Source organism: Miscanthus floridulus, chromosome 6 (genome assembly GCF_019320115.1).
Source record: "Miscanthus floridulus cultivar M001 chromosome 6, ASM1932011v1, whole genome shotgun sequence".
NCBI classification, from domain to species: Eukaryota; Viridiplantae; Streptophyta; class Magnoliopsida; order Poales; family Poaceae; genus Miscanthus; species Miscanthus floridulus.
In genome coordinates this window covers 66,303,629-66,315,268 of record NC_089585.1, presented here as the reverse complement: position 1 = coordinate 66,315,268, position 11,640 = coordinate 66,303,629, and the positions used below count along the sequence as shown (strand labels likewise).

Below are 11,640 nucleotides of genomic sequence, written 5' to 3'. Positions count from 1 at the left end.
GAGTATCCTAAATTTTCTTCTTAAAAACACCATGTTTTCCAACTTATAAAAAGATATTGGGAGAAAAAAAATAAGGTCATCTCCAATAATACATAATATTTGACTTAAAAAATCAAAATTTGGTCCCAGCCGAGTAATCCCTGATCACATCCTCGCGCTCGTGCACCAGGTAGTCGTCCCTGTACCGAGGACATGGCGGCTCCAGCATCGCTAGCCTGGTCGTCCATGTCACCATGTGTTGTTCTGGGAGGAGAAGACGTGGATGGCGTACTGCAGGTGCACGAGTCTAGGACGAAGCACAGCCAGAAGAAACTCACCGTCGCCGTCGTCGCCACAGGGAGAGAACCCGATCTCCCAGGGGTGGAAGACATTCGGTTTCGGGCTCGGCAACACGTCGAGCGACGGAGGGTCGGTGTCGGATGATGGCGACGTCCTTGCCTTGCTCGTCCATGATGTCGGTCGCCTTGAGGCCGCCCGACCCCGACCCCGACGGGCAGTGGATGCAGAAGTGGGAGATGGCCGACGGGTCCGTGAGCCACAGGGACATGCCGATGGCCGCGCCGTGCACGTGATGGCCTGGGCGAACGTCCCGTTCTTCCGGTCGTCGCCGATGTATGCGACCTGGTCGAGCATGACCACGGCGGGAGAGCTGGAGCGCGAGATGGCCTGGGCGAACGTCCCGTTCTTCTAGTTGTCGCCGATGTACGCGACCTGGTCGAGCATGACCACGACGGGAGAGCTGGAGAGGATTGCGTCCGGGACTGGTAGGACGGGTGGGTTCAAGGACTCGGGGACGATAAACGCTCCCCTCGTGGCGTGCATGGTGGCCCAGACGCCACCGGCAAGGCTGCTTGCTTCTCGATTCGCTGCGCCACGGAGGAGAAAGCGCGGGAAAGAAGGATACGTGCGACAGAGAGAGCGCGTAACTTTACGCGTGTTTTTTTTCTCAAGTGCTAAAAGTTTGAGAGGATAGATTATGAGTTGTTGGAAAGGGGTTTTTTCCAATCTTGTCTAAAAAACAAAGATAGGGAAGGTTTTTTAATACTCTTGAAGATGCTCTTAAAATTAAGATCTTTTCTTGGATTTTACTAAAGGGTGTTATCTTAATGAAAGACAACCTTCTAAAGCGAAATTGGAAAGGGGATGGTAATTGTTGGTTTTTAACAAGAAAAATATACAACACCTGTTTTCTGATTGTCATGTTGCAAGATTTATTTGGAGGATTGTTCAGGTTGCATTTGGTTTACAACCTCCAAAGGATTTATTAGATTTTTAGGGTCTTCGGGATCAACAAGAAAAAAATTTGGGTAGGAGCAATGGCTATTTGCTGGTCTATTTGGTTGGTCAGAAATGACGCGATGTTTGACAAAAAAAAAAGATTATTTTCCTACTTATAGGTAATCTTCAGAGCCATCTATTGGACACATTTCTAGTCCATTCTTCATAAGATCACAACTAAAACAATAACCGTGGCAATTCAGATCAGTCGCAAAGAATGTGTGGTTTGTCTTCTAATAGACTTAATGCTTAGTATGTGAGTTTGAGTTTGTCTTAATTTTTTTAAGTTTTTGTGAGTCGTTAATTAATCAGCTGGAGGTTGGATTTGTAATAATGAACGTTTGGGTGCAAAACTCTTGCAGAGCTAGAATAATTTTTTTTCATAAAAAAAGATTTAATCAAGGTTTTACCTCATGTGGCCGGAGTTCACGGTGAGACCCGATATTCATAAATCCAAATTAGTATTATAAAGTAATTCAATTCACATCTAAAATTTAAAGGATCTAAGTCTATGTTTGGTTCAACTTTTTAAACCCTTATTTTGGTTTTCAACTTTCTGCTATTTCAAATGGGCGAAAATAGAGAGACGTTTTATATTAAGGGAGATAAAAGAGAGAGATATGTTTTATAGTTGTTTCAACTAAATAGTTATAACTTTTTTTTAGTCATGTAGCTCATAGTAGTTTTTTCACAGCCCAAAGTTTACATCAGTTTTTCCACGGCTCATTGTTGAATCAATTGGACCGTAAATCCACTAAATGAGTTCTTTTGATTTTCGAAAACTATTTATGATAGTCTAAATCCATTCTCACGTCTATGTATGAAACACGAAGTACCCGTACATATGTGTGCGATTACGATTAGTGTATAATATGACGGATTAGGCGATTACTATGTCGAAACCACAAGCAAGGACGATTCCACGGGGACACGCGGGAAGGACAACCAGGTGTGAGGAAAAAAAAAATCTCCGCTTTCACCTCGTAGCCTTCCGCCCTTCCCCCGCATCCCAGCAGCGAGCGGCCAGAAACAGAGCGGTGCGTTAAGAGTCCCGGCCCTTGCGCTGCGTCATTGCCTCTTAGAAACTAGCTAAGCTATTGTTGCAGAATCGCACGCGCGATCGAGAACCGAGGGCGACGACGATGGCCCAGACGCCGTGCCTCCTCACCTTCCTTCTCGCCGCTGCCGCGGTGCTCACGTGGGCGCCCGGCGGCGCGCTGGGCAAGTCGAAGCTCGCCAAGAAAAGCGATGACATCGTGAATGGGCCCCTGCTGACGGAGAATATCAAGGCGAAGCGGACGCTGATCGTTGGCCCCGACGAGGAGTTCAAGACGGTGCAGTCCGCCATCGACGCCGTGCCCGCCGGGAACGCCGAGTGGATCATCGTCCACCTCCGCTCTGGCCTGCACAGGCATGCCTACATGCGCATGATGCACTTCTCCCGGCCCTCTCCTTTTATTCTTATGATTATGATGATTTCCAACGACCACGTACGCATGGTTGATGCAGGGGCAAAGTTGTGATACCGGAGAACAAGCCCTTCATCTTCGTGAGGGGTAACGGCAAAGGCCGGACCTCCATCTCCCACGAGTCCTCCTCTTCCGACAACGCTGAGTCCGCCGCGTTCACCGTCAACGCGGACAACGTCGTCGTCTTCGGCGTCAGCTTCAGGGTCCGTGCCCGGCCTCTCCCGTTTCCGTTTGTACGTACGTCGTCTAGCTAGAATGGTAATAATGGTGATGACACGCACGATCAATCCAATGCAAAACTTGACGACAGAACAGCGCCCGCGTCGGCCTGGTGAACGACCCGGAGATCCGGTCGGTGGCGGCGATGGTGGCCGGCGACAAGGTGGCCTTCTACCACTGCGCGTTCTACAGCCCCCACCACACCCTCTTCGACAGCGCCGGGCGCCACTACTACGAGAGCTGCTACATCCAGGGCAACATCGACTTCATCTTCGGCAACGGGCAGTCCATGTTCCAGTGCCCGGAGATCTTTGTGAAGCCTGACCAGCGGACGGAGATCCGCGGCTCCATCACCGCGCAAGTACGGGAGGAGGAGGACAGCAGCGGCTTCGTCTTCCTCAAGGGCAAGGTGTACGGCGTCGGCGAGGTGTACCTGGGCCGCGTCAGCGCGCCCGACTCGCGCGTCATCTTCTCCGACACCTACCTGTCCAAGACCGTCAACCCGGCCGGCTGGACCACCATAGGCTACACCGGCAGCACCGAGTAAGTTATTAGTATTAATTCCAGGCAACAATACAATAACGTAGAGCTAGGTAGAATGAACGTAGTGTAACGCCATCATTTGTGATCGTCGTCGCAGCAAGGTGATGCTCGCGGAGTTCAACTGCACTGGACCGGGCGCTGACGCTTCGAATCGCGTGCCATGGTCGCGGCGGTTCTCTCAGAACGACGCGGCCAAGTACCTCACCATTGACTTCATCAACGGCAAGGACTGGCTGCCGGCGTACTACTACTGATCCGACTCGATCGGACATGCATCTTGTATCGTTGCCGTGTTCGGCCGAGACCCTTCTCACGCGCTGCTCTCGATCGAGTAGTGTACCCGTGTAACGCCAAATTATTCTGATTGATGACACACTGAACAACGATCCTTTTCTTGCCATACGACTGATACATTTTCATTGTTGATCCCGAGCTTCAAATTTCTCTGCACGCATTGCTTTAGAACATGTTGAAGCACCTTTTTGTGTGGACTAACAGCTCCCAGACCATCACATTTGTTTGCCTTTATCAGCATAAATATTACAATTTCGATCATCGTTATATTCGAATTTGATTTGTATTTTACAGTATATAAGCTGGTAGAGTTAGAATAACTTGATCTCTCCATAATATGAGAAGAGTCGGTTTATTATATATAACCATGACGACATAAGGATAAATTCGCAAGAGGGAGGCATTGCCTTGTCGGTACCATGGAGCAACCAGTGTTGCGGTATTAGGGAGGAACGCTCATAGTCATGAAAGAGACGTTGTTGGGGCAGTGGCCAAATTAAGCCGGCGTTGGCTAATGCATCTCCTCCGTTCGCCCCAACGCCCATCGCTCCATTGCCTCCATTGCCGCGCGCCTTCTCATTGGGCCTCAACGTCGCGTAGGGCACACCCAGTCCTGGCTTGACCCCAGTCATGTGCAACACCTCAGAACGCCAACCAACACGCCTGTTTTCACACCGTCACGATCTTTGATTGTGCCCTTCCACGCCACCCTGGCCTCGCCCTACCCTATGCCCTTCGCCGCCTTGGGAGACTATGGCTACTCTTTGTCACCTCTCAGTACGTCCTTCCTTCGCCGCATCGGCATGGCACGACAAAGCGCGATGCGGCGCAAAGAAATTGCAGTGACGACAGTGGGTGCAGAGGATCAGTGGCGAGCAAGGCACTTGGTGGTGGCCAGCGGCGGATCCAGGAAATATTTTAGGGGGGACTGAACAACACTGCTGCTCGATCTTAAGTCTCAGTCCCCCTATACTATAGAACTTTGCCTAAAAATTCATAGGGGCTCTACAGTAATTTGCACTGATTCGGTTTAGGTAGGGGGCTTGAGCCCCCCCCCCCCCCCCCCCCCCCCCCCCGCCCCACCGCTGGATCCGCCCCTGATGGTGGTAGCGGTGACACGTGAGTACGAGGACAAGGGAGGAGTAGAGAGAGGATGAAGAAAGGACAAAGGGCAAAAATAATATTTCATCATATTTCTCTTTCATATCGGGCTGAAATTAATATTTTAACGTACGCGGTCTCCACTAACAAATTTATTGCAACATCGGAGTCTCCACCAACTAGTTAGACTTTTCTCGGAGTCCCATGGCAATATGACTTCACTCAACATACCCACGGTTGCAATCAACATTCATATTCATTAATGAAAGTTAAGTAATGGGCGTGGAGACCCTCCTCAAGTATTGTAATTGTATTTAAATATTTTTCTCATACAATTCTTTAGTTAAATGTTTCTATACATAATTACATAAGAATTTTTAAAATTTCTATAAATCGCTAAATAAAATAGCTCCCGCTATACTCCCTCCATCTCTAAATAATTGTCGCCGTTGGTGTGCGTGTCGCAAGTTTGACTCGATTTGTAACAAATGCATGCATCTTATAATCTGTACTTTTCAGCTTGTTTTTTCAGCCGGAACAGTGTTTTTCTTTCACAACAAATCAGCGGGAACAGTATTTCGGCTCGTTTTTTCAGCAAAACGAACAGGGCCAACATTTGTATCTCCAAATAAATTTATTAAAAAAACTAAATTCAAAGATCTTTCCAATGATATTAATTATGTACCATAAATATTAATATGTTTTAATATATATTTAGTCAAAGTTGTTTCTCGGAAACAAAAACGACAGATATTTAGGGACATATGGAGTAGCTATTTGGAGGACGCTGCTAAATGTCTTAGCCCACTATTAAAAAGCTTGGTACTAATATAACTCTAGCCAAGGAGTTCTTATTGGAAAAATCGAATTACCATATGCAGAAATGTAAATCAATAGAAATTGAATACATGTTAATTAAGACGGTTTTATCATTTACGTACCCTAATCATCATAAAGCAGTTCCTGAAATCTGTTATGCGAAGTCTAGGGAAGTAGAGTCAGGGCATGTTTAGTTCCTCCAAATTCCTGAATTTGACACTATGCAAAAAGAAGATTCTCCGTCACATCAAACTTGTGGTACATGCATGGAGTACTAATATTGACGAAATCAAAAACTAATTGCACAGTTTGGTTGTACTTTGCGAGACGAACAGTTTTGAGCCTAATTAGTCAACGATTGGACAATTATTACCAAATAAAAACAAAATGCCACGGTCTCAAAAACTACAGTGATTTCGTCGGCGCCGAATCGGCCGAACTAAACATGGCCTTACTGAAGAATACATAAGTACGTAACACATCACGATGAGATAATTAATGACTCTGAGCACTTACGATCTTGGATATTGAGAGCAAGGATAATATATAAGTCCGTCGGCAGCGGCCTGCAAGCGAGCTGCATCCGTGTGACAGCTAGACTCGTATACTGGGCAGGCTAATGAGTCGGCTCTAAGCAGTAAATAGCAGTAGCAAAAAGAGGCATGTGATTGGGAGAGAGAAACAAAAGCATCTTTTTCTTGGTGCATGCTCTTGCAGCAGGCGGTTAGAGCAAGTATAATAACGTTTTTTAGCCGGCTGGGAGGAGTCCACATCGACACAGAAAAGGGCCACGTCGAAGAGAGATTACGGAGCGAGCGTTTCCCATCTCGTCCGCCTGCAGCTCATGGTCCGAGAAAAAAATTATTTCTCGCAGCCGTCTCCCAGCTCGCTATCGGCGAGAAGCCGACGCTTCGCTCTCCCATCTCAGATGTGCCCTAGGCTTCTACATGTTGACATTAAATGTTTGTATTTTTATTATAGTACACCTCTTAGCCGGCTCACTGTACAGGTTGACTGTCAGCCTGTTCGTTTGGCTGTGGCTTGTCGTAAACGATCATAAATTTCCAGCCGGAATAGTATTTTTCTCTCACACAAACCAGCCAGCAGTACTTATTCACGAACCAGCAACGATACGAACCAGCCAACCGAACAGACTGTGTATGATTAGATGTAAGTGACATGGCAGCTTCTCTCAGCCGGCAGTGGGCTAAACCATAAGCCTTGCTCTTAGCTAGCAGCTCGCTTGCTTCTCTCTCTTCAATTCTCTCACCTTCGCATAGGATTTTGATGACATGGATTGTCTTGCAGCCTGCTGAGTAGGACTTATTATACTTAGCTCTGAGAGTTGGTACATGGCTTTCTGCCTGGAGTTGCAAACAGATAGCAATTTTTTCAGCAATAAATATTGTGAACTGGGATGCTTTATGATTGCAATTGGTTAACATGTATTGAGGCGTATAGGAACACATGAACAAATGTAGGCCTCGCATAAATAGAAAACCTGTTTATACAGAGGTTCAGAAACAAACTGAGATTGTTTTGCTCCCAACAAATGGAGGGGTCGGTGTGTTTTTTTTTTTTTTTGTTGCAACTATTATCTAATGAAACTGGCTGGCAGAAACCATGAATATTTTTTACGTCCAAACCAATGTGGCCATAATTGTTCAAAAATACAAACCCCAACTCTTCATACAGCTTGTGTAACATCTAACTTTCTACATGAATTAAATATATCCGCAGAATCCATTGCCCCTCTCACCATCCATTTATCTTACGAATCATTTGTTTCCACCATCAGTTACCAGGCTTCTGACTATATGGCGGATCAACAATGTTCTTCACTATCTTAAACCTTAGGAGGACCAGAATGCCTCCTCAGCGGTGAGGGAGACGCCATTCCAGATTGGAAGGATAACCTCTTCTTCGCGGGTCCAGCAGAGCCTCCTTTTTCTGGTGTCTCTGTGCCATTCTTTAATGCCGAGTAATGGAGGCGGGACTTAGCCCTTGCAGATTCTGTGGGAACCATGTAGCTTGGGACTGATGGGGAGCCTGCAACACTCTCACTGTCCCGCGCCATTGAGGTGGCTATGCTGTGCCTCCTTGGTCGCTCAGACTGAACGCTTAACACACTCCTTGCATCATCATCCACCTGCGTAGGGCCATTCTTTGGCATGGTGGATTTCTTCCTCACAAGGATTGGTGTTACTTTAGGAGAAGGTGTTGATAGGGACTGCCTGGAGGCTGGACGGATCAGTTTTGGAGTAGTTGGTGCTGGCTTGTCTGGCTTAGAGTCCCGACGGTTGAAGGCCTTTGTGATTTCACCCTCTCCAAGGTTCAAGCTCATGCTCTTCACGGATCCACGGTCAATGTTGCTCTCTTTGTCAGTTCCAACCAGCTCCAGCCCCACTGTAGGTTGTTTGGGTCCACAAATATTGGATTGGCAGCCCTCGAAGTGCTCTTCCACTGCAACGAACAGAATGAAACATTATAAGCATGCTCTCACACTAAGAGATAATATACATATTGGCACCTGTTATTGACGAACAACAGAAACCTACCTGATGAGAAAATGCGTATGCAAATGCTCTCTCTCGTCTTACTGCAGCCTCTTGCCTGCTTATTAGGATTGCCTCAATTTGCTCCTTGGATTGAGTACTGTCATCCCACTTCTCACCCATCTGGTTTTATTTACAAACTGAATATGTTTAGCGCTCTTGACAACATTTTGTGAATATCTCAAGGCATAGGGCAAAGGAGAAAACAATATTACTCAAATCAAGTGAACAAGCAGCACATGGATTCTTCTTGTGCAGGGATTTGAGATTTGCCTACCCTGAAATTATCCAATTCTTGTTTCAGTAAGAGCTGATGTTGGAGGGCCTGGTTCTCCTCAGACATCTTCAGTCTCCTTGAACGTATCTGTGATTGCACCCGTGCTAGAGTCTGCATACAGCACAGAGTGCTTGCAGCTTGACGCTTAATAGAATTACCATCAACCAGTGTCTTCAATCTAGCAAGGCCTCGCAGGGATCTTAATGCTCTCCTTGCCTGTTATTATCAAAGAAGGGAAGTCTCAGCATACTTACAGTATAAATTATATTCTTCTTTATGAGTAAGCAAACCAAATTTTCAAAGTTATTTCGTCATCTTACAATTTACAAACTATAATATTCTCCACTTTTACTAAAAGCAACATGAAGTTTGAAGTCATGTTTGCATTCAAACAAAATACACTGCTGAAAAGTCACATTCACAAAATTCTGTTTGTATTATAGATACATGAATAATGAAAGGTAGCTGCCACCAACTGCCAGTTCATGACTTTGCAACACCTGGAAAGATTGATTTCAGGGCCACTGCAATAAACATATACTGAAAATAAACGGAAAGGGTAACAATCGCATCAAAGAAGGGGGCGAGGGGCATTACACTAGAAGCTAGCAGTTCCTCAAGGTGCAATTGAAGCTAGAAAACTTGCTATGATTCATAAAAATTCATTTACCACACAATGCTGTGAAAAGAATACACAAACCATCAATAGCAAAAGTATTGAACCAAGAGAACTCACTTCCAAATAATAACTGAATGACTACAAGATGCAGGTTCAGGTGGGCTGCCAACACCTAAACGTGGAACACTGTAGGAGAAAGTCTGCAGCTGACAGACATTTGCTTGCATGTTCAGTAATGTTGATGTGGAGGGAAATCATAAGAAAAAAGAACTGTAACCTCAAAACTGCTAAGCAGCAGTCCAGGTAAATAAACAATGAATCATCTTTAGTTTTTTTTTACCAGTAGCTATTAACAAAAGCAACCAGTGTAATATTTTAACTGGCACAGTGAGTTCTTATCTAAATTATTCAAGATGTAGTACAAGGCATCCATATCTTACAAAATGCACGAATCAGCTTAATTCAAAGCTAATTTTATATTACCAGGTAACCTCGGAATGCTGTCTGAATCTTGGTTGCAGCTAGCTCTTCCCTTGATATACAAGGTGGTAATACTGACATCTGCATAGGGACAGCAGGGACTGCTTCCACAGAAATATGGTTGCTCTGCTCCTGCGCAGCTTCAGGGACCTCAACCTCAATTTGGTGAAGAGATGGTAGAGCTGGAGGGGGTGGCACTGAAATATTGACTTCCAAGGAGGTGGATGGGGTTAGATCTAGAGGTGGGCTTGGTTTGCCAGGTGCTAGCTTCTTCCGCAGTTTCTGTTCATTTCATCAGCATAATTTGGTCTGTGAGCACAATTCAGTCCATACCGGAGTATGCAAAAAGGCGGTACAGGAATTATTGAATGTCAAGCTAAAATAATCCCTGTTCCATTTTTCATAACACAACAGCATAGTTGAAAAAAGGCCACAAGTGAGAAATTAAATTGTGTGCAGCTGTCAGTGAAAAATTGGCATTTCTATCATCAACATTTGAAATCAGGAGACTGGAATCTTTGCAGTGAGGAAAGGAGAGATTTAGATCCTGTTCAAAGGCTAGTACAAACTAAAACGGAAATCCAACACAATGCCCCATACAGAAGAATCACTAGAGCCGTTACCTCCTCCTTCTCCTTAGGTTCAGGACTAAAAACCTTCTTGACCGCACCGAACCACTTCCCCTTCCTCCCCATGGCTCCAAACTCTTCGACAAGAAAGAGTCGCTGTGAAGAACAAGTCAGCCGGATCAGATCTACGGTCCACCAGGATCAGAACAAAGAAAGTCATCCAGCAGCAAACGAATACTAACCAACACAAGAACTCAAGAAGGAAGCTGAGGAGCGGGGCCGACGGGTGCAGCACGGGTGGGCAGAGAGGGAGGCCGGCGGTGATGCGTCGGGAGCCTCTCGTGCCGGTGGACGAGCGAGCGGGAGTATTCTTTTTCTTTTTCTTTCTTTTTTCCTTTCTTTTTCTTTTTTCTTTTTTCTTTCCTGGAGAGTAGAGACTAGTGCGAGACTGCGAGTGCCGAATGGGGCTTCAGGTCAGTAGGGCTTGAGGTCAGCACTCGGCAGAGATGGAAACGGATCCGATGAATCATATTCAAATATCACATTTAATCATATTTTAATACAAATTTGAATCTCATATTCGAATTTCTATTTAGATATTTACTAACAAAACTTTACTTCAATTCAACTTAAACGACATATTGTTAAATTCAACGTATATGAATAGAATTTTACTACTAACTAGAAAAATGTCTGCATTCTAACGAACTGTTGTGCACTGCGCTCTTACACTTGACCTCCACCATCCGTTGATGTGCTCACGGTAGGCATGAAAATATGAGCACAAAACGAAAAAGCAAAATAAAACATTGACAAAATACCAAATATACATTCATGCATTGCAACAGGACAAATATGTTGTTAGGCGATCACCTGGACTTACGATTCAGGGATACGTTCAATAACATCATCTTGCATTCTAATTAATTTTCTTGCATTCCGATTAATTTTAGACTCGGTACTACACACCGTGACCAATATCAACACCAATTTTACCATCATTTTTTGCATTCTTTTGTGCTATAAATTCCTATGGAAAGGCTCGGATATTTATATTACTATGTTTGTATTTTCCATTTATTTTTATTTGTTTTTCGTAGAGAAAATGTTATGGGTGACATCATATGTTGATGTTGGCATGACATCACCATCTCGAATACAGAACACGGAGCGTGCATAGCATAGCGCTGCTTGCGTCCGTGCTGTCGTTGGCTCCTGTCCCTTGTGTCCTAGCCTATAGGCAACGCTAGTTTAGATCATAATTTCTCGATGACGATAAGGGGTTTCAGTCGAAACAGTGTTTTTATCTTATAACAATTTAACTAGAACAGTAATTTTCAACCAATTTCAGTAAGCCGAACAGGGCTTAACAGGGGCGGATCTACAGTGACCCATCAGGGTCCGCCGAGCCCGATAA

The 11,640-nt window shown here is 45.1% G+C and overlaps 1 protein-coding gene and 1 pseudogene across 1 annotated transcript; one reads left to right on the top strand and one right to left on the bottom strand.

Annotated features, from left to right (window-relative positions):
• The first annotated feature begins 2,316 nt into the window (after positions 1-2,316).
• Positions 2,317-3,895, top strand: LOC136458322 (probable pectinesterase 67). The gene is made up of 4 exons (XM_066458281.1): positions 2,317-2,689; positions 2,788-2,950; positions 3,058-3,509; positions 3,607-3,895. The coding sequence occupies exons 1-4, from the start codon at positions 2,421-2,423 to the stop codon at positions 3,761-3,763; spliced, it is 1,041 nt and encodes a 346-aa protein (XP_066314378.1). The 5' UTR covers positions 2,317-2,420; the 3' UTR covers positions 3,764-3,895.
• A 3,311-nt stretch (positions 3,896-7,206) lies between these two features.
• On the bottom strand, positions 7,207-10,651 carry LOC136458321 (protein IQ-DOMAIN 2-like; annotated as a pseudogene).
• Positions 10,652-11,640: the final 989 nt, after the last annotated feature.

Bases quoted from the DNA above. Each gene is read 5' to 3' on its own strand.
- LOC136458322 (XM_066458281.1), top strand. From the start codon at position 2,421: ATGGCCCAGACGCCGTGCCTCCTCACCTTCCTTCTCGCCGCTGCCGCG. The intron at 2,951-3,057 runs GTCCGTGCCCGG...ACTTGACGACAG, and splicing joins TCTTCGGCGTCAGCTTCAGG to AACAGCGCCCGCGTCGGCCT. The intron at 3,510-3,606 runs GTAAGTTATTAG...TCGTCGTCGCAG, and splicing joins GGCTACACCGGCAGCACCGA to CAAGGTGATGCTCGCGGAGT.